At 31.4% G+C, this 24754-nt stretch overlaps 1 protein-coding gene across 1 annotated transcript in view; it reads left to right on the top strand.

Moving 5' to 3' along the window:
* LOC127707310 (mannan-binding lectin serine protease 2-like) overlaps positions 1-24754 on the top strand; it is a 132629-nt gene that overhangs the window by 66845 nt on the left and 41030 nt on the right. The window contains exons 8-13 of the mRNA XM_052211859.1: positions 816-962; positions 2721-2778; positions 4347-4479; positions 15295-15404; positions 16543-16724; positions 21910-22043. Of these exons, the coding sequence (XP_052067819.1) occupies positions 816-962; positions 2721-2778; positions 4347-4479; positions 15295-15404; positions 16543-16724; positions 21910-22043 (764 nt within the window). The remainder of the gene's footprint in view (positions 1-815; positions 963-2720; positions 2779-4346; positions 4480-15294; positions 15405-16542; positions 16725-21909; positions 22044-24754) is intronic.

A 24754-nucleotide genomic window follows, 5' to 3' on the forward strand; every position in this document is an offset into this window, starting at 1 on the left:
TCAACACATTTTTGACCAAAAACATATTAAACTACGACAAAGGACTTAAAGCTCAGTTTTAATGTTTTTAGACCCGTATTATGTAGATGTCAGTTAGTTAATTTGTGTGTGGTCGGGTTACTCTCTAATGAACGTGTACTTTGCACCTCTTTTTATTCATATGTAAACAGAGAAAAAGAGAAACGAAAAATACCAAAGGCACATTCTAAATCATAATCCGAAAATTAACTGACAACGCCATGGCTAAAATAGAAAGAGACCGACAGGCAAGCAACAGTACACAAACACAACATAGAAAATTAAAGACTGAGCAACACAAACATGGGATGATCAATTGAAAATCTAGTGAAAATGTCACATGAATTTCCTTTATCAAAATCCTGAGTCGTGAACTGTGAAGTTCAAAACTATCTCAGTTTGTAAAATATTCCGAAGGACAATACAGAACACAAAGTCTATAGTTCAAGTTCAATTAGTTGATTAAAGTTCTGTTAATATTTCCATTTTTATCTTCACTGTCTTTCATATATGATTGATTCAAACAGTTGATTACTTTTTCTAGGCTGAATTTCTAAAGATTCAGAAAACTCTTTTTCTAAAGCTATTCAATATTCTATATAACTCTTCTGCGAAAAAATACTAAAATATTCTAAATCACAGCAACAACGTTAATTTATTGCATAAACATTTTAAACTTTTGTTTATCGACATAGTGTATAAGCAATAAGTTCATTTTTTTCTCCAAAATTATGAAATAAATGTAAGACATTGTGTTGCTTCAAATACAAATTGTTAATTTTATCATATTTTTTTAGATTCCCCAGAAATTACACTATGTGCACAATCAGCATCAGATAAGTTGTACTTTTCAAGGGATGGCTTCCTGAAAATTAAGTTTACAACAGACAATTTAATCACATGGACAGGATTCTCAGCAAATTACACTGTCATTCCACGTCAAGGTAAAGGTTTCAATTCAGATAAAGTTACGATAGACAATAAAATGAAAATTAGAATTTTTTTCTAATGGAGAGTTAAAGGTGCACTCAAATTTCATTTCAGAAATGAAGGTTACTGGACTTTTATTGTAGCTAGCACGATTTTTATTCCCTTATCTTTTTAGTGCTTTCGTGAATAAGACAAAAGTCATGGAGAGAAAATAACCATTATTGTTTGAAAAGTTTACCTAGGTCATTCTCTATTTCTTGATAAAAGCAAAATTGAGGTCAATGGTTTTATGGCATTTTAATAAAACTTGCTTTTTTTAAGCTTCAGTCAAAATATATCCTAATCAAAACACCTTGATTAAATCAAATATTGTTTGAATAGATCTATATAAACATTTGTTCTGAAGTTGTGCTGATACACCACTGTCCTAGGTTAGGGTAGGATAAAGTGCTCATAAGCAAGTTTAACCCCGCCATATTCTATATGTGCTTGTCCCAGGTCAGCGGCTTGTAATTCAGTGGGTGTCGTTAGTACACGTCGGTCATATTTTTTTTCCTAAATTGTATTGTATAAATTATGCCGTTAGTTTATCTTTTGAATTGTTTCACATTTTTCATGTCGGGGCCTTTTACAGCTGGCTACATGGTATAGGGATTTCTCATCGATAAAGCCCGTACGGTGACCTTTAATTGATTGCTTATACCTTCGTCATTTATACTCTGGTGGATAGATATCTCATTACCGTTATTCGACATCTCCTGATTTTTATACAGAAGGCTTACATGTTGTCTTTAACAATATTTATACGTCTACATTATATGCAAAACTCTTAGTCGTTCCTAATCAAGACAAGTTGTTAATAATGAATAAACTCATCAAAGATAAATGGCATATAACTTAGACGCCGCTCATTTTAATCTACATAAGATTCGTCATTGGCATTCGAACAAAACAGTTGCAAATCAAATCAATTGGTAAATTGAATAGAACTGAAAACCAAAAATTTCAAAAGTTGCGCCAATGAATTTTACAGAAATATATATTAATGGCATCAATGAAATTTCAAGTCAGTAGAGGAGTTCTGACTTCTGGGCTGGTGATACAGTCGGGTGCAAAACATCCACCAGCAGTGGCACCGACACAGTGGTTGTAAAAACACCAAAATAGCAGGTTTATTTTTTTTATTGCTTACATCCACTTCATTTGAACTTTGTTGCATAGTCATTACTTCACGGCACCACATGTGCATTTCGACACTAAATGTCTCTCTTCAGTGATTCTAGAGGCTAAAATAATTGAAAATCTAAACCATATTACAGACGTTGCAGAACAGATAAAAAAGACCTAAAGTCTAGCCAATTTCCGACAACTATTTAATACGCCACATTCGCATTTTGTCTACACAGGAATGATTAGTGGTACTTGCAAAATTATTTATCAACACCATCGAAAAGCAATTTTATCATGTCTTTTCGTTTTATGGTATATGGGGGGAAACTAGGTATTTGATGTATCTTATAAATCCTGATTTTTTACCTTGAATTTGCTTTTTTAGCATACAAAACAAACCTTTAACAAGTATGTTGTATTATCAGGATCAATTTTTCTAGAAGTGGTTTCCGTGTGAATCAAAGGAGCGAATTACCTGTGCTAGTTCCCAAAGCATACATAATACTTAAATACATTAACAATTAATCGAAAATCTAGTTGCAACATTTTCTGACTGGTATAGTCATCTCTTATATTCCATCTATTTGAATTTTGTTTTTAAGTGTGTTATCCAAGATGTCAAAACAACAGTGTTTGTATCAAAGATGGACAGAACTACAGGTAATTTAAGATAAATTGCTTTTTTATCAGACTATACACAAAATTAAAGAAAATCTTTACAATCTTTTATTACTTAAGTGAATGTTTCAGGAGCATAGAAGACAAAATATAATAAAATGACTGTAGAGGTTAGAGTACATATCGTTATCTAATTTTTCAGATTAACAGAAAATCTTATTTAGTCCGTAATTCTAGTTTCTTTATAGGACTTGATGGAAAATAATTGTTTATCGTTACACAACTATTTCATATGGCTTGAATATTCTCAGTGTAATGATTTTCTATACCAAACCAACAAGTGGTATGATTTCTGTTCGTTTGATAGATAGTAATCAGAGGAAATCTACAGAGATACACCTTACTCGGTATATCTTTTACTTGGAAACTCCATGCATTCTTAAGGTACACAATTGAGGATTCGAACCTTTGAAAAGATTCAAAATCTATAAAAATAGCCTGTTTGTGAAATAAATACAGACTTTCTTCTTTGTCATAAAATCCTGCTGCCACATGTTTGTCTGGCATAAAGTATACAGAAAAGAAGATAATAATGCAATAAAGGGTATAACACAATTACTAGAAATAAATCTATTATATAGCCCATGAATTCTCGCTAACAGCTTTACAAATTGAACAAATAAAATAAAAAAAAACCAGTTAACATCTGTACTAATTTTTGCTGGATACTGCGCTATTGTATGAAAAGGACCCCTGTATATTTGAGGATCACCTCGTCAAAATAGCAAGATTACAACAGCAATAATTGATAGACTTAATTTGGACAATTGTTTTGTTTCTGATAAAATCATTTATTGTCACCTTTTCAGTCATCCTCAGCAAAGGAAAACAACAAAAAAATCAGTTTCTTCTACTATAAATCCAGAAAGATCGCAACTTGGCTTATTTAACCGTAGTGCTTTTGACTTTTGTTAAAAAGAAATTTACCTCGGAGACTACAAGTCCAGATTGTTTGTAACTTTTCGTGTCGAGATTTTTCTAATGAAGGTTATTCCTGACACACGTGTGTTGTAATTGCGTGATTTCATTTAAAGTAAAAATTAGGAAAATAAGTGATTTCTGAAATTGCTAGTTACAATATAACAATATTGAGATGTCGTATGATTGTCAATAAGAAAACTGTCTGCAAACAAAAACAAGGGACAATGTTGTAAACAGCTACAGGTTGAACATGCGGTCTTCAAAAATGAGCAAAACTCAAAAGCGTATAGTAGTTATACATTTGTTCAACTCCGACAATTATTGTTTTAAAATTATACAAGGATCGACAATGTACCCTTAAGTATCATAAGTATTTGTTATCAGTTGAGTTCAATGATATAAAATGTGACGAACGGAAAATTCAACCTTTTACCCAATTTTCTCAAATTTATTTAAATCAAAAGAAATATATCACATCCTGAATAATCACAATACAATTTAGAGGGAACATCTGAAATTTACTTATCACACTACCTTTTGGAGGGAAAAGCGATCTTTATAATGTACAAAGTACCACATATATCTTCACAATATATAATATATCATTTAAAATATTTGTGAAATTCTAGATGTATAAATGGTCAAATATGTGTCACCAATTTGTGCAACCATGGTCACTGCATTAAAAAAGGACTTGCTGACGTACAATGTTTTTGCCATGAAGGGTTTAATGGTTTATTCTGTACAGACGAAATAAAAATCGTAAGTTGTATTTGCCCTTATGTTATATCGTCTTACTGCAAAGTCTTCATTGAAAGTGTTGCAAAAGCAGTATATCTATTTATAAGGTATCGATATTTTGTCGTCTGGTATCTTTCTTCTAGGAAACGCGTTGAAGTTCTAATATACAATTATAATTTGATACCTTTTCGTATTTAACAGTTCAGGAACACTACATTTCTGACGTCAGAATACATTTGAATGGTAATTTCCCAAATACAAAATGTAAACATGCCCCTGTGAAATTGGCCAATCGACTCAATGACCCACAATGAATTGTAGGCTACTACGAGTGTACTATCACTTAATGACACGTGGAATTGGTTAAAAAGTGTCATTTTGTATTGTTTCTCAGAATCTTATATTTGAATTTTTTGTTCCTCTACTGTTATACACGTAATGTATATAGATGTAATGTATATAGTATAATCTTTAATTTGCATGTTCAGATATTTTAAAAAGTATTGTTTACAAGCTTCAGAATTCGAATTTTCATTTCGACTTGTCAAAGTAAAAAGGAACACGTTTTTTCTCTATTGTTATGCACTGTACCTGTGCATTCATTCCACGTAAAATTGATAACGAAGTATACGTTGAACAGTAAATTCCATTGAGTTCTTTAAAACTAATTTAAAGTACTAAGTTACATGATTCTTTTTGCTTAACAAATTTTCGTATTCTGTATGCTTTAAAGCTTATGTCTTTCCAAAAACTATGCTCTTTCATATTGCACAGAGAATAAGGCAAAGAAATTCTTCTTGATATAAAGCAATACTGGCTACAAAGCATCATGAGGTTCAAGACAATACATTGTTTATATATCATCAATAATTTGTTATATAGACTATACTACCTGTAAATTGTTAAAGACTGAATGCTGCCCTCTAGTCGTCGTTTGATTATTTTTTTTCGTTTAGTTGCTGCCTTGTTGACATATATACCACAACTCTTTCAATTTCAATTTGAAAACATTTAAAAATTACATCATACACTAGTATACGTGTATGTAGTTAGGGAAAATCCCTACGCACAAAAGGAAAAAAAGGAAAAATATGTTGTGAACCAAGAAGTAGAAAAAAAACCCAATAATTTAGGATAAAGGAATTGAATATTATTCTCATTAACTAATTAAAGACTTACTGAGACAAAAAGTATCAGTTACAATGATAGTGCAATGATATGGTCTTATTTATAAAACTTTGAATTTGAATTCTAAGGATGTTCTACCCAAGGAATAGATAACCTTAGCTGTATTTGGCAAAATCTGTGGGAATTTTGGGTCCTCAATGTTCTTCAACTTCGTACTTTATTTGGCCTTTTTGATGCGATTGTCACTGAAGAGTCTTTAGTATACGAAACGCGCATCTGGCGTTAAAAATTTTATTCCTGGTATCTATGATTAGTTTATTCATTGTATGTTGTAACACCAGATAATATTTTCGGATTATCTCGGATGTTTTGTTTTTTATGAAGCCCCCTTTATAGAGTTTTATTGACCTTTGTAATGATAGAAGTAGGCTTTATATCATACAATATATTCTAAGCCAAAATAAATTTGTTTAGCGCATTTTACGAATATTAGATACTGGCTTCCTCTATTTTACGAGATAACTGAAAAGTTCAGGAGCCTCTTGTTTTTGGAAATCTGAATGCAAGTCCAACTTATTATGTTTTTAGTTTTTGTGTCATTTGGTTTTTGTCTCGTATTTCGAACATTATTTCCTTATATAATTAGAACAGAAACAATTATTTGTCAATCTGAGCATAAAACTAATACTTTATATCATGGTCTTTAAATGAAATCAAATAAAAAAATTGATGAAATGTTTGTTCCGGCAATCGGTGAAAAATTGCGTTGTATGTCAGTAAAAAACACGTGTTTTCCGAGAATTGTAAGCACTTAGTAATCCATCATGCATTGCAAAAAATGAAAACAAATGAAAACAACACGTTATACATTTCATGCGTCCGAAGCGCTTTTCTGGATTTACCTTCATCAGGAACGCCCAAAGCCGAATATTTGAAAGTAAAGGATGAATAAAACCGAAAGCGTTGAAGAGCTATATAACTAAAAAAAGACTTAAAAAATAGCCAAATTCATCTGAGGCCAGCTTTACCTGAGGGAGTTGAAACCTTAATTTCTTTATAATTTCAAAATTTTTAAACGGCCAATTTTAGAAAGGTTTGTTATAAATCATGTCAGTACCGACATGAATTATATAACTAAAAAAGCCCTAAAAACTAGCCAAATCCATCTAAGGCCAACTTTGCCTGAGGGATTTGAAACCTAACTTTCTTTATAATTTCTAAATTTTTAAACGGACAATTTTAGAAAGGCTTGTTATAAATCATGTTAATACCGAAGTACTGACTACTGAGCTAATGATACCCTCGGGGACTGATATTCCACCAGCGGAGGTAAAAAGATTTGAGTATTATGTAAACAAATTATTATAATTTCAGGAACATTAGTATGCTAAATTATGCATATCCGTATAAGGTAGTGTTCCCGACTTGTATAATGTATCGTTGCTTTGGAAATTCATAAATTTGTTAACAGCGTTTTAGATTAGTACAAATTAGTGGTTAGTTTCAAATAACACTTTATAAATTTCGTGCGTCCGCAGCGCTATTCTGGATTTGCCTATATCCAGAACGTTAAAACCTAAATATTTGACAGCCAAAGATGTATAATATCTCAATACGTTAGGCGCTATATGGTCAAAAGGGACAAAAAAGTATGTCAGAGTTCGTTTCAGGTCAGTTTTGCCTTAAAGAATTTGAACCTTTTTTTAAATTCAAATAATTTATTTCCAATATCCTGTCACAATTACCTTAGTAGCCCAGGATAGCATACTTAGGGTTACCTTCTCACTCATGTCCATGGAGAACAGGTGAGATAAATGTCCACCTTACTTATAAAATTACATAGTGTAGCTTTATTAAACAAGTTATGTATTTTAAATTAACACAGAAGTCAAACACACCTAACATAACACATTGATTTGATAACTCCACATCTTTAAACAGTGATACCTATCTACAACACGGTAAATTAGTTTAATTGATTAGTTTATGTACATTGCTCTGTTTTGATAAACATTGTTAATGTAAATAAGTTGGTAGACATAATCAAAATTTCTTTTATGATTGAATAAATCGATACTTAACTAAAAGTACACACTTGACTTGGATATCACATATCATATCTAATAAGTGTACCACATCATTTTGATGTCTGGTTCTATATTTTGTAAATAATTTAAACGTAAAACGACATTTTCTTTTATTATTACAAGTGATGTTTTCAAACTTTATTAGATTTCGAATTCGAACCTTAATTTATATGTAGTTTCTGAAATTCTCAACGCATGTCAGTACTGAATACTGAGCTGATGATACCCTTGAAAATTAACAGTCCACCAACTGTGATATCAACCCATTGCTAGTTAATCAAAATAAAACTTTAAAATGTTCTATATACAAGTGCTTCGAATAACAAAATATAGCTGAATTAATTTATCATGTATGTATGTATGTCGGTAGGTATGTAGGTAGGTAGGTGCACACTTTTCATTTGAGGCGAGGTGAATTGTAAAAAAATGGATAATTGATACATTTGCTCATATGTTTGACTTTTAATTGTTTGTAAGGCCTTTCAGAAGTTTTTATATATGGATATTTTATAATTTTTTAAACTGAGTTCTTTTCATATTTTTTTCATTTGGCTATGATCTTTTTTATACATGTATTCGTAACAAAACATATCTTATTGTAAATTTTATTCCTTTTAAACAGAAATTTCTTTTAATTGAAAAAAATTATGATAATGGTTCACCAGAGGGAATGTAAAAGAAATATTTTAATGATACAATAATTTTGAATATTCATTACGTATTGTTTTTTCTTTAAATAAAACTTGTTTTCAAGAAATTTTAATGTGATACATACTTTGCCCTTGTGATTCTTTTTTAACTTCTATGTCATGTTTTTATTACTTTGGTTTAAATATTGTTTTCACATCTTTTTTTAATAAACATGCATTTTTCAGTGTTTCCTGGTATTATTTTAATGTAAGGTTGTTAACTTGGGAAACAAATACATCATTTTGTTATTCGTCTGCGCGTACCGTCTTCAGTGGGCGTTTTACTTGTTTCAATAAACTAAAAACTGATATAGTACTGAAAGTTCATGAGCGAATTATACAGGCTTTAAAACGTCAATCAAGAAGGAACCAAGATATATATTTCTTATAAGGTTATTCTTCAGTTTCATTAGTTGCTAATTAAGATAGCAAGAATGCATATAAATATTGTACAAAAGAAAAAGGTTTTTTTAAAACAATTTTCAGTTTACTTTATCATCGTGTTCAAAAATGATTTCAAAGGTGACTGCATATTATGTTCAATTAGTACAAATTCCTAGATCAAAGAACCTGGTTAACCAATTATATAATAACAAATGAACGATAAATTATCAGGCAATGTACTCAAGACGTGATTAATCAAGATTCTATTTGAGTTCGATGTATATCATGTATCAACGTCGAGTTCTAATAGTTTACAAAAAATGAGGAATAGGATTTGCCACGATTTATATCTAATATTTCTCTCATTTAAGCCTGAAAAGAAGAGATTTTTTTATATATTTTTATATCCAAGAAAAGCGCTTCGGACTCATCAGATCTATGAAGTGTTGATTTCCTTTTTTACAGCACTGGTTAGATATTGCTTCTGGTGGACTATCAGTACTGACATGATTTATAACAAAACGTTTTTATATTGTCCTTTTTTGAATTCGTAGATTATTTTTTTAAACTAAGGTTTCAACTCCCTCAGGCAAAGTTGACCTTAGGTGGATTTTGGCTATAATTTATTGTCATTTTTGTCATATAGCACTTCAACCGTTTCGGTTCTTATACATCCTTGGATTCAAATATTCGGATTTGAGCGTTCCTCATGAAGATAAATCTAGAAAAACGCTTTGGACGCATTAAATTATAAAGTGTTTTTATCTTTTTCATAAAGGTACGTCATGATTTTGTAGAAAAAAATAAAACTTGCGATAGCAACGTCTGGTTTGGAATAAAAGACATCCTATCAGTTAACTATATCATGAGTGCTTTGAAATAATTGTCTGAATAAGAATAGTTTGGTAAAACCAATGGCAAAAATGCCACAGTATAGTTAATGGATATATGATAATAAGTTGTTACAATTATTTTATATCTGAGGAAAGGAAAAATTTGACTTGTAAATGAATGATCAACAGCTCACAGCAATTATTATTCCAAAATTGTTCGGAACCATCACTCGGAATAAGTAATAGGAAGATTAAAAAGAAGTTAGCATTATCCTTTAATTTCACTTTCCGCTATATAGATGATGTCCTCTCACCAAATCATTCAAAGTTTGGTGACTATGCTGAACGCATGTATCCCATCGAACTTGAAAAAGGATACAACAGATACATTTAAGTCTGCCTCATATCTTGACTTACATCTAGAAATTGACAATGAGGGTCGGCTGAGAACAAAACTTTACGACAAAAAGGCTGATTACAGCTTCCCAACTGTGAACTTTCCATTTTTGTGTAGCAACATTCCAGCAGCACCAGTATATCCTGTATATATCCCTTAATAGAGGGTTGCTGTTAAAAAGGCTTTTATTAAACCAAGAATTTCCGAGTGGTAAAGTTAAATTATCCCTTCGAAATTTTACGGACGCCTTCACGATTTGGTTGACCGTTATAATAGAATGTCTGTTTTTCAGATGACGACGGATATGTTCCAATTGTCGTAACCACATCCCGTCCTCTTTTCCTCAAATGTGACCTACCAATTTATACTTATCACGGGGTTTGTACTTACATGAACAACACGCCAGTGCCACATGTGGAGCAGGATCTACGTACCCTCCCTACAGCACTTAAGATCACCCACAGTTTTTTGGTGGGGTTTTTGTTGTTCAGTCTTTAATTTTCTATGTTTCGTATACTGTAATTTGTCTTTTTGTATTTTTTTTTGTTTTTTGCCATGGCATTGTCAGTTTATTTTCGAATTATGAGTTTGCATGTCCAAATCTTTCGCCTCTATTTTTAATAAGAAGCTCAGCTTTAGTCTCGTGTCGAGATCAGAGTATAATGTGTTTGGGTGATTACCGGACTTATAAGGAAAATTATTAGTATATCATTGAACATGTAAAGGTGTTATTTTTTCTTAGTAAATTTTGTTTTCCCAGAAAGAGTCTAAAAAAAAACGCATTTGCGGTCATGAATTTAACATAATGTTGAATAACTTTGTCTCTAATGCTTGTTAGTTTAAATTAAGACCCCATATTGTACTTTTACAATTCAATAATGTCTAAACTGACTTTTATCGTTAATGCGCAAATTCTTACAGTGTAGTTTGATGTAATGGTAAGAACGTTACATACCATAAAAGACTCATGGACCTTTTTTCAACATTTATTTATAAATCAGGAGATTGGCATGATTGCCAATGAGACAACATCAAAGAGCAAAAGACAAGAATGTGAACATTTACAGTTACGGACTTCAACAATGAATTAAACCAATACCGTATATCAAGCTAGTTAAGGATAAAATGTGAATCTATTCAAACCAGCAGCCTGAGTTTATTTCGAAAAAAACAATTATGGAAAACAACAACAATAACTAATGACAACCACTAGATTACAGGTTCATAGCTTTGGGCAGGCAAATAAGAAATATGGAGGAAATAAACATGTTGGTGAGAGCTCAACTTTGGCTCTTCCGCGGACATTGGTGTATCATCACAATATAAGAACAAAATGTAAAAATCAATTGGAAATGGCTTGAATCCGAAGATCCATATTTAGCACAAGAGTACTAAAGTACCTCACAAACAGACACTATACATTAAACACTAAAAGTGAAGTTCCTTATACATGTTATATCCTGGAATCTATGATGAGTTTATAGACACATATTCTCTATTAAGATAATAAAACTTTATGTGTGTATCAGGTTTTATCACTGAAGTACACTCAAAAGATAACCGCTAATTTTGATTTGACCATACAGTTTGTAAAATGTTTTGTTTTGCCACGAATGAAATCTTCGTAATTAGTTATAATTCGCCTCAACAATTTTTTTTGTATTTGTATTTGTATTGTATAGTACTGTTGTTATACAGTTGAATATGCTTTTACCCGACAACGATCATGTCTGCTGACCCTTCTGGAGCACCTGAGATCATCACCGGTTTTTAGTAGGGTTCATGTTGTTCAGTCTTTAGTTTCCATGTTGTGTTTAATAGACTATTAGTTGCCTTTTGATGATGTTTTCGTTTTTCGCCATGGCATTGTCAGTTTGTTTTCGACTTATGAGTTTGACTAGCCCCTTGGTATCTGCTGCATCTCTTTGAGGAGAGTGGATTCAACAACTGCACGATATGTAAATATATAAACTCCCGTCTTATATTATGTACTGTGTTATTTTGTTAATTTTCATGCATGCCATCAACCCATTGGGGTATAACAGTGCATTCTTATTTCAATTAAACGTGATATTCAATTTAATAATTATTCCCACTAACATAACAATTATGACTTTATTGCATTTGGTTCATTAGGACTTTATTCGGTATTACATTTGAGATTTCGCATTATGAAAACAGAACAGTATTGTAATACGTGAATAATTAAATCATTACAAAGTTCATGTAATGTAGTATTCGAATTAAAGCAATATGCTAAAGTACATTTGAAATTAAATAATATTGTACAATTTTAATTGGCGTTAAGAGGTCTGACATATCATGTCTTAAATATTTATCAAGCCGGATGATAATAAAATCACTATCCATTATAATAGTTATCTAGTTTCGACTAATTTAACAATATCCAATGGCTAAAGCTTCAAGTTATAAATACTGCATTCCTAGAAATATTTGGAATAAATAACCAATGTTTAAACATTAATTGAAGTCCTGTTTCTTTCAATTTATCAAAATGTATATGAAAACACTAAAAACAAGTGTAAATTGATTGTATATTCGTATATTTTTATTTAAAATTTTATCATGAATCACCTAAGGCAGGAAGTTCGTTCTAACATAATATTAATTGACATTGTAATCGAATACGCGGGTTTCTTTTGGAAATGGATACAATAAATGACTGAAATCGTCACAAAAATAAAAATTGTCTGTACACAATTGTATATTTGGCATATAAGAAATTGAATCAAAATGTTTTATATGCAGCATCTAACATGAAAGGAAAAGACAAATCTCTATGAATACATTATAATAATCAAAAATATCCCTATTACATTAAAATTATACATAACCACTCAAATTTAAATCTGTTCCTCAAGTAAGGTTTTTTTTATATATATTGATTTCAAAATCAACTTGGAACCTTCTAAGCGCATGGTAATATTTAATAATTAATTCTTGATCATTCGAAATCCTTCCTTGGCTGAATATACGAGTCAGTCAGTCCGAGGCGATCCATGTCCTTGCTTGAACGATGCTTAGAAAACGCTTTGATATATATTTATCATACTTGGCATAATTAATGTAATTAAAAAGAAAAAATCTAACTTGTCGATATTCAAGGTTAGAGGTCAAAGGTCAGACTGACACAAAGCTTAGGTCCTACATCAATATAAAATCAATGTCTTGAGTAAATTTTCGCAGACTTAATTTCCAATTTTACCTACAGACGTTTATTTTCATCAAATGGCGTTGTTTAGAGTTGTCTCTTTGATATTTATAATGCATTTAATTTATGCACAATCACCAGGAGAGACTGATCCATGTATTTGTGATGTGTTTGAGGTTTAGATTTTGCCATTTGATAAGGGAATTTTCCTTGGAGTTCGGTATTTTTGTTATTTTACTTTTTCAATGTTCGTACGAAACCTATCTTAATTCGAAAATGACACTAAAAGAAGCATGAGCTGTCAAATTCTCATATTTTATTTACAACATACTAAACGTACATCCAAAATTACAAAAAGTTCAAAAGACACAATCAAAATAACACGGACTTGTAATTATGCATCAGAATTTCGAGTGTATTTCAATTGACCATCGAAATTACCTACGAAAAATGCCGATGGTCAATTATCTGTTATAAACATAAATCTAAATTCAAATACACAGACAAGCACGTGCAATCGTATAATGACGATTTTTCTAGGTCTATTTGATTTCATGTCTTAGATTAAAAAAATGTGTCAATCATTGTTTTTATGAAAATGATTTTTTGTTGGTCAAATCAGTCAACAAAATGGTTCGCACTGTGGCTCCCTTGTTTCACTTTTCAATGTTGCAAATCTTTTCATTTTTTAACTTAACATGCTTAGCGCATTGGCAAACCATCTCTAGCTAAGGGTCAAATTGAAGGTCGCATGGATACGGATTCAAATGAGGTTGAATTATTGACTTTCAAGCGATACTGTTTGGCTTATTTGGACTTCTAGATGAAAAGATGAAGAAAATATGGGACACTAGGGAATCCTGTTCTACTCTTAATATCTGGAGATAGCTTAATAATAATGTACATTTACACAAGTTATAACAATAACAATATTTTTTATTAATTTCAATGTGAACATATGTATTAGTCGGAACACAAAAAAGGGACAAAGGAATGAGTAGGCACTTTAAGATGAATAATTAAGCATATACCTAACATCCTGACCTCTTAAACGTTACAATACTTAAACAACAGTATTGTAAATTAAGGCGACAGTTATTTACCGATGTTCATATTTCATAAATCGATTAGGAAACAAAGCAAGGTAACAAACAAAATGCTAAATCGCATAAACTTCAAAAGGAGCGAGACCTGATTCGTCGTCAGGTTTAGCGTATTCTGCTATGCAAGTATCACCCGCCATATGATTTCACACTCAGTCAAAATGTCACAATCAGGAGTAGGCCGCAACCAGAAGAATTGCAGATCAGACGACTTTACTGGGATCTACAGATCTAAGACTGCGAAAACATGGCGCTAGTAAGATGAAACATCGACAAATTGTATCGAATTAGTGATGGTGAACGTAAAAGAGAACTACGATTTTTGCCATTGGAATGTCAGTTTGTTTTTGACTTATGAGTTTGAATGTTCCTTTGATATATTTCGCATCTCTCTTATTGCTTTCTATATGTGTAAACCCACACAAGAAGTACCTTAAAAATCCTGTTGATGATGAAAATATAGCCTGAGTTCCAACATTCAATTTTTAGATTATTATGACTGATATAAAGGGGAAAGGACTACCAGGGGTATGGTTGATACAGAATGATGCTAAGGACTTAATTTTGCTTTGGAATGAACATACAATTTAGATTTTAACAGTTCTAAAAAAATACACAGAGACATTTATTTCCAGTGGTGATTGGAAGAATGTATCAAAATGTCGGTATTGTATGTTTTCCTTTCATGAACAGTCGACCAACCCATCATTATACACAAATTTTATTTCTAAAGCTAAAGGTTACATAAAATTTAAATTCCCTCAAAAGTTTTTCGTGCAAACAAAATGTTATATCGCCATTTCATTAGACTCACTACCATACAAGCTTCCGTTCGCCTTCTCAAAAACGTAAATTGAATTTTAAATACTCGTTGTCGGTGTTCAATTCTGAATATTTGGTTGATGAATTAAGCAACCCGGGTAAATGTTATGTTCCAAATATCTATGCAGAGCAAATTATAATAAACAGTTTATTTATCATTAATTTAAAACAAATATCTTTGGTTTCAATTTGTGTTTTATTTTTTTATTTTGTGTTTTTAGGAAGTGGAAAAGCTGAAATTCATAAAATCACCAACAGATCAACTCATTGAGCATGGAGAACGTATCATATTAGAATGCCAAGTCAACGACGACACAGCTGATTACATGTGGTTTGTATAGTTTCTTAATACTATAAGTCAGATTGTTTTTCAATGCCTTTCATATATTGTTGTTTGAAGCACAATGTGCCATTGGACGTTTTGAATGACTAAGTTCGTGTGAGACATTTGCAGAAAGACTTGATTTATTGCCTATGAACGACATGCAAAGAAAAGATTCTTTAAGCCATTAATTTTACGCTTAGAATAGTCAATAAAATTGCAAAATATGAAGTTTATAATATCTCAACGTCAGTTCAAAAATAATGTATTTAGGTGCAAACGAACAATATTAAAGTGATAGTTTGAACTACAAGAACTCAAAACGTAGTGCGATCAAATGTCATGTAGTTTTAAAGTCATGTCTAATTGAGTAATATTGCAAAAGCCTATAGCAACGTTAGAAACAGTAAGATGTCAATACATTAAAGTTTCAACCTGATTTCATTTTCAATAAAAACAGCCTTCATCGGAGCACCAGAGATCACTCCTCGTTTTTAATGGGGGTCATGAAGCTTAAGTTTTCTGTGTTGTGTTTGTATAATATTGTTTGTCTTTTGATCTTTTCTTCGTTTCTTGCCATGTCATTGTCAATTTGTTTTCGTCTTTTTCGAATTTGGATATCCCATTGGTATTTTTCGCCTCCCTTTTTTATGCAATGGGAAATTGTTTTGATATTTGGTATTTTACTGTGATGAGTGATGAGAGGTCACATATGTATGAGATTAATCATAAAAATTATATTTAGGAACCAGTAGGTACGCGAAACAAAATATTTACGAATATTAATTTTCTCCCAAAAATAGACGTGATTTGTGAATCAGCTGTATCTTCAAAGTGCAACCTCTATTTTTATACTCTGACCATTGTTCGAGTAAGGATCTAATTTTCTGAATTTTAATAATATTTGACTTATAGATTAGCTCATATTTAGGTTTATTGTTCGAATAATACAAAAGAGTTTAATATAATTAAAGCTACGTATTTTATACTTTCATTCATTATTTTACTATTAATGATTGTAATAACATTTCATTGAAATTTTCTAATCATTAATTATTTGACATGAAAACAACTCATTTTCTTAAGAAAAGTACTTTATTCTATTGTAAAATGTGATTTTTGCAAATACTAAAGTAATATTTTATAGGTTTTATGAAGACCTAATGCTACAAACAGAGAAAAACAGTGTGACGGTCTACCCTGGAGGGGTTTTAGATATTTCTAAATTCAGTATAACTTTAGAAGGACTATATAAATGCCTAGCCAGTACATCATCTGACTTTTTAGAACATGAATTCAGACTTATCCTGGCAGAACCGTGCAATTTATGTAAGTAAAAAAATTGGAGTGGCTTTGAATAAGATTTTTTTTTCATTCAAAGTAAAAGTATGATAACTCTTTCAAACTCTTCAACTTCGGACTTGATTTGGCCTTTTAACCTTTTATTCGAGCATCACTGATGAATCTTTTATTGATGAAAAAACGCGTCTGGCGTACAAAATTATTAGCTCGTTAGCTATACAGTGTTTATTTCAATTATGCATTTTTTTAATCACGATCTTGCTCAGTTCTCGTAGATTTAATGTTTATTATGTTCAACGAGTATTCGTGCCATTTTTAAATGCACTTTTTTTTTAAATCATTCTGCGATTTTTGAAATCGTTTGTTGGTTTCTTTTCAAATCGTTCAAACAGTTTTTCAGTGATGTAAAAAAAAACGTTAAAATGATTTTTTTCAAAACTATACTATGTCGTGCTTATGTAATTTGTTAAAAATAGTGCTTTTTTATTGTTTGTTATTTGTTATAACTGTACTGATTATATGTCCCCTGATTAAACAAAGGCGGAAGATAACAAGGGGAAATTTAAAACGCATAAGTCGAAGAGAAACTGACAACGCCATGGAAAAAAGTCAAAGATGACAGAAAGACAAACAAGTACACAAAACACTATATAGAAAAGTTAAGACTTAACAACTTGAACTTGAGGTGATCTCATTTGCTCCGAACGGGTAATCAGATCCTGCTCCACTATTGTCATCCGTTATGTAACTGGAAAATTGAAAAATGCTGCAACAGAATTAATTATATAATCTGGATTTATTTGACTTTGATGAATTCTCTGGTAATTTATTTTAATGAATTATAAGATCATGTGTGTGATAAGCTACACAAAAAACTAGTGAAGATAATAAAAGAACGCACAATAAAGATCTTTTTACTTCCACGTTTACGGTCAAGTTCAACTAATTTACCACCTGTCTAAAGCCAAAGTTGCCAGATTTTCTATGTTGCTGGTAGCAGTATTTTGTTTTATTCAAAGACACCAAATATAAAGGGGATTAAATATAACTTGAATGGAAATTTAGAGTACTAAACGGACAGTTACTATCATAGTTATTTCAAAACTATAGATAGAAGAGGGTATTGACAAACAAAATTTTAACTTTAATTTGAGTTATTTGTCTGCAAGTTTTATGCAAAATGTTAACTTGAGTCACTAATATTCCTTACGTAATTCCGGATGCTAATCTTATTTTGCCAAAAATAGATATCTTGTTAATGACACTGTATGTTGAATTTGTACATGTTTATGACACCATTGTGTCATCACATCTGACATGTATGTATTCAAGATTATATCATTCCTATCAAACTATCAAATATTGAAAGGATTGTAGAATATTTCTATTTATTTATTTTTTTGCAATTTTGCAATCTTATTAACGTTTTCCGTTTCAATAATCTATATTCGATTTATCTCAGCGGTTACATGTCGCATTCAATTTTATTTTGAATCAGGACAACGCATTCACGATAATGAAGTTAATAACCATATGAAGCTTAAAACAATGTCATCAAACAATGGCAATGCCACCTACATTGTTCAAGCACATTACCACACGTAAAACCTTGTGAAATAGAAAAGCTTATTGCACTAGTGACGGCTTTATACGTCTGTGTATATTTGCTTCCTTTCAACGATCTTCAGTAAGCTTTCATTAAAATTATTAAACACATGGGTAACTTTATTTTCCGCAAAACAATAATTTTAAAGGTAAAGTCAAATGCTTTTTTGCACTAAACACGTACTAAAGCCACGGGTGGTATACCTTTTAAATTTATTCAATTAACGGTTGATTAATTGGTAGTCTGATTAAAATTATATAAGTCCAGTACATCTGTAATAAAAGAGGTTCAGAAACGGACTCATTTAAGTTATTTTGGAATATTTATATGGTGTACTATTAGTTATCTTGGTGTAATCAGGGGTGTACAGAATTTTACATCGTTGTTGAAAATTCATACACCCTGAGGCGCAACCGAATGGGTGTAAGAATTTTCAACAACGGTGTAAAATCCCGTACACTCCTGATTACACCAAGATAACGAATTTATTTCTTATGAACAATTCCTTTACTCATTTTTAACCCGGGATGTAAAATTGAAAAATGCTAATGAAAAATTTCCAGTGTTACATTTTTTCAACGTAGATGTTGCTGCGCATTGTCAAATACATTTTTTCTTTATTTTGGGGATTCAGAAAAAAAAATTTGTTCTTTTGAATTTTCGGGGGGAAATTTTTCAATTTTTTTTTTTTCATTTTTTACAAATGTTTGTCCTCAAATTTATTTATTTTTCATTTTTTATAATTTTTTTTTTTTTGACATTGTATTTATTTTTGTTTTATTTATTTTTTTGGCAAAATTTTATTTATCCCGGGGTGAACAAGGGTGGGGTGTTATTTACACCGGGGTAATTAACCAATCAGATTGCAGTATTTTTCCTGCATAAGAAATAAATGTTTGTATATTGTTGATTTGATATTCCAGACCTTTCAAATATCAAAACAATAAATTATTGCATGATGCAAGAAGTACATTGAAAATAAAATTTGTATCATGCTTTTTTAACCATCATGTGTGACTTTAAAAAGTGTTTTTTCCTGTTAATGAATCAAATACTTGCAGCATAAAATAGTATAGCATAAATACCGAACTGCAAGGCAAATTCAAAAAGAAGAAGTCCATAAAAACTGACAAAATCGAACGCTATCAATCTACGGAACAAGTGAAAAACAACTGCCTTATTCCTGTCTTGGAAAAGGCATTTTCCGAAGAAATGGTGGGTTACACCTGGTTTTATAGCTAGCTAAACCTCCCACTTGTATTATAGTTGTCCCGTTATATTGACAAAATTGGGTGAGCAACCCAACAGACTGAATACCTTAAATTTAACGGACGCCATCACGAGTTGGTTGACCGTTATGGAATAACCGTTTCACAGATGATATCGGATATGTTCCTTATGTCGTAACTACAATACCCTTCCCTTTTCACGAATGTGACTTACCGAATTAGACTATTTACCGGATTTGTAATAACATAAGCAACACGACGGGTGCCACATGTGGAGCAGGATCTGCTTACCCTTCCGGAGCACCTGAGATCACCCCCAGTTTTTGGTGGGGTTCGTGTTGCTTAGTCTTTAGTTTTCTATGTTGTGTCATCTGTACTATTATTTGTCTGTTTGTCTTTTTATTTTTGGCCATGACGTTGTCAGTTTGTTTTCGATCTATGAGTTTGACTGTCCCTCTGGTATCTTTCGTCCCTCTTTTAATGTGACAATAATTGGGATTCAACAGCCCAAATTGTGCAAACATACATCGCAGACATACAACACAACTGACTAAACAAACATACAAATTAATTTAACAAAAGACGCCAACAAAAAAGGTGCAGTAGATAGTAAATTTTTAATTTGACCATTACGCGTCAAAAGAGAAAAATTTTGTCATTGATAGTACATATGTGCATACCGTAGTATATACACTGTTTCGATAAAGTAAACATTAAATAAATATAAATACAAGGGTAAACAAAACAGAAACAACACTGTAAAAACGTGTGTCCGAATTGCACCTCAGGACCCACCAGCAACAGGATTGCCCAAAGTTAAAAAGTTAAAACCCCGATGGCGGGATGTATAAATACCGAGGCACGTCAAAAATCGTACAACCAAAAGAAACATAATAGCATGAAGACAAATAACTGGGGTTACACAACTTCAGCACCTAGAATATATAACTCAAGACCATCTTGTATTGTTTGTGAAGGAGACACTTGTTCAATTAAAATAAGCACTTATACATGCAAATGAGATATACAATCATTCTGATTGAGAATGAAAAAAAATATATAGATGTTTTGAAAAATGCCGGCACTTTGGATGTTTTATACATAACTTTATTTTAACTTTGAATGATATCTTAAACAGTGGTTTAATCAATTTTCTTTTAAAATGTAAACATGAAATTCGAAAACGAAAATAAAATTTCAAAATCCGTATGACAAAAACTATGAGGTTTCAAGTGTTAATATTTCGTTCAATAATTGTAATCATCGACTTTAAAAAAAGGGTCAAATCTAGCGATGAAATAAAACAAAAATTTAGATAAAAATCCTTTTCTTTAAATTGGAATAGAAATGAAAAGTATGTTTGAAAAACCAAAATGTTGATTTATTTAATTAATAAATCCGGGTATAAAATTTAACTTTTATTATACTTTCATGAAGTCAGGAAAAACCTAACCACGAGTTGTTTGTTATGAAATATCTGTGTCAAAGATATGTCTACGGATATTTTCCAATTGTCATAACCACTATCCCGTCGTCTTGTCCCTGATTGTGATATCACCGAATGAAATTTATCACCGAATTTGTACTTGAATGAGCAGCACGACAGATGCCCCAGGTACTGATTACTTTTCGGGGTCACTTGAATTCACCCCTGGGTTATGGAGAGGTTCGTGTTGCTCAATCTTTGTTTTCTGTGTAATGTTTTGTTTACTTGTTCGTCATTTCGTCGATTTTTGTCTTTTTGCCATGGTTTCGTCAGTATTTTTCGACTTGTGATATTTTTTAATGCCCCTTTGAATCCACTTTTTTATTTATCAGATTTGTGCAATTCTTGCTTTACACATGGCACCAGTAAAGTGGAAGTAATTCATAAATTGTTCTCCAACTTTGATATCAAATAAATATCAAATAGTTCTGATTAAGATTTGATCAATTTTCTCAAAGAAGACATTTTATCTCATGTCCTTTTCCCAACATATAACAGATCAAGTTCAGCGCAAATAATGAGTCTTACCTTTTTTTACGTAGTTGGAACTCAATTCTGGCATACTGAATTATAACATTGGTATCTTTAATGGTTCTCTTTGTCAACGGTTCCCCTGATGTATACGTTCATGATGATCATATCAGACCTTTCGTTTCTATTGTTTATTATTGAGTACTCATTAAAGTTCCTGAGAGAAAAATATCAATCCTTTTCACTTCCCTTTTTATGGTGTTAGATATTTAGACTTGTTGACAGTTGCATTCTTTTAAATAAAGGTACAACATACAAAATAAAACGATTTTTGAATTGATCAAACGCTTTTCATTGTAAACAATTTTATAGTGTAGTCATTCATACCGCATTAAACAATGTTTTGTCTCTGATTCTTAGCTGTAGAAGTTCCCCCTATGGATACAGTGGTAGAAGAATCCTCAGTAGTGTTGATGTCATGTTATTCACAACGAGCCGTTAATGTTACCTGGTATAAAGATGCCGTCCTCGTTGCTGATAATGTGAAATATGAGGTAAGTGTGATGTCATGTTATTAACAACAAAGCCGTTAATTTTACCTGGTATAAAGATGTCGTCCTCATAGCTAATAATGTGAAATATGAGGAAAGTTTGATGTTATTTTAATAACAACAAAGCCGTTAATGTTACCTAGTATAAAGATGTCGTCTCATAGCTAATAATGTGAAATATGAGGAAAGTTTGATGTTATGTTATTAACAACAAAGCCGTTAATGTTACCTGGTATAAAGATGCCGTCTCCATTGCTGACAATGTGAAATATAAGGTAAGTTTACGGACTTTTTATTGAACAAATGATAGTTTTGCAATAACTATATTAAGTACTTATTACAATGAACAATGATTAAACCGAACCACTTTTTGAATATGACGAGTTTCTGGTTTTGACAAGTAAGCCTTCTGAGGAAGATTCCTTGTTAACCTTGTAGTGGAATTCCGTTTAGACTGAAATCAACTTATTGCAGATTAAGATTTCGGCAGGTTTCACGGTGTATGAATCAAAAGATCAATTGTCATAACCACTATCCCGTCGTCTTATCCTCGATTGTGATATCACCGAATGAGATTTATCACCGGATTTGTACTTGGATGAGCAACACGACAGATACCCCCAAGAACTGATTAGCCTTCAGGGTCACTTGAATTCACCCCTGGGTTATGGTGAGGTTCGTGTTGCTCAATCTTTAGTTTTCTATGTAGTGATTTGTTTACTTGTTCGTCCTTTCGTCAATGACCTTCTGAGGAATATTCCTTGTTAACCTTAAATCAACTTATTGCAGATTAAGATTTCGACAGGTTTCACGGTGAATGAATCAGAAGATCAATTGGAAGTTAGGGGAAGACAGTTTAACATTTGACAGTATTAAATAATCAATATGAGTAACACAAATCGGATATTTTATAGAAATCTAAAACATCGGTTGAAATAATCAACAATCCCGTCCTCTTTTTCTTGATTGTGACATTATCAAAGCTGTTTATATCAGGATTTTAACTTGCCTGAATAATACGACGGATGCCACATGTAGAGCAATATTCCCTTCTGAAACACCTGAGTTGACCCCTGGTTTTTATGGGGTTCGTGTTGCTCAGTCTTTAGTTTTCTATGTAGTGTTTGTTATGGTTGTTTGTCTTTTCGTCGTTTTTTTATTTTTGGCCATGATATTGCCTTTTTTATAGGTCTTATGATTTTCAAATGCACCCTGAGTATGTTATCTCGTTTTTTTTTGGCTGCGGAAGGGTCAACAATTCCTTAACTTACCTACAATTACTGTTATCCGAAATGAAAGGTTGCTTTTTAAAGTCTTATGGAAAGTTTCTTATTTTCATTCTAAATCAAATTATAAAAGGAATGTTAATTCTTATATTGACCTTTCATATTATTGGATGAAATTATAAAATAGGTCATTCGTATGCATATAAAACTACGTTTCAAGGTAACAGTGTCAACAAAGAAACAACAAATGTTACTGATATTATGGGCTTAATATTTTTGCGGTTTCGCTTAATTCCTACACTATTTGTTAGCCTACTGTTTTGTATTTTTATTTTTATTTCGGAAAAAGTGTTATTTTGTGATATCAAGAGTGTAATTAACACATATTTTTTAGAGTAATGTCTCTACGCTTTTGTAAGCACTTCAATATTACAATCTAGTTTATAAAGAATAAAAAAAAATATGCAGATAGACATCTTGGTATTCATTGGTATATCAAAACGGATAGATTGTTTTAAGATTCAAAACACTTAAGGGAGTATTGTGAAGAATTGTATGCTTAAGTTGGATATTTTAAAATATTTCAATAAATGAGATGAAATAAAGACGCTGTGTATCATTTTCTTTTTCATTTGCAGTTATCCTTTATGTGTACTATTATGTGCGTGTTTGTCCTATGACTCTAGTCGTGGCTATTGCATCCGTCTTTTAGGTTTTTGGATTTAGGCGTTTCGGAGTGTCATTTTCATTTTGTGTACTCTCGTATCTGTATTTACTAAATTTGCAACTAGTCGGGAAAGTATGTCTATGTCATACTGTTTTACTTTACTGTAATAGATCATATAGATCATATTTATGATCTTTGGTATATCTATAATGAATTTTTTCACTATCAAATACAAAAACTCTTTTGTTGGCGTCTTCTGTAGATTTCATCTTATGTTCGTTTGAATTATTTTATTTATTTGTGTTGTATGATGTATGTTTACACAATTTTGGCTGCTGGATCCCACCTATTGTCACATTAACCATTTATGTCTGTTTGGGTTGCTCGCACAATTATGTCAATATCAAGGAAATATATACAACTGTTGTAAAAGTGGAAGGTTTAGCTAGCTATAAAACCATGTTAACAGATCATTTTCTTCGGAAGATGCATGTACAAGGTTAGGAAAAGTCGAGCGTTTGAATTTGTCATGTTTTATGGGACTTCCCAATTTTGAATTAATGTTGGATTCACATTCTTATCAAATAAATGTGCTACATCTGATCTCATTTGGATAAATAAAATACAATTTAGTTTGTGTCATATACAGGACTGTGCGTGTATTTCTTCTTACCTAATAAAACTCAATAGATACAACCTTAATTATTTTAAAGGTTGTCCACATTTTCTATGTAAGGCATGTTCTATTTAAAAAAAAAAGTTGTATACAGAAAAAGTCATAACACACATCTCGATATACAATTTGACAATATAATAAGATC

This window comes from Mytilus californianus, unplaced genomic scaffold, assembly GCF_021869535.1.
Source record: "Mytilus californianus isolate M0D057914Y unplaced genomic scaffold, xbMytCali1.0.p SCAF_1, whole genome shotgun sequence".
Classification (NCBI taxonomy): Eukaryota; Metazoa; Mollusca; class Bivalvia; order Mytilida; family Mytilidae; genus Mytilus; species Mytilus californianus.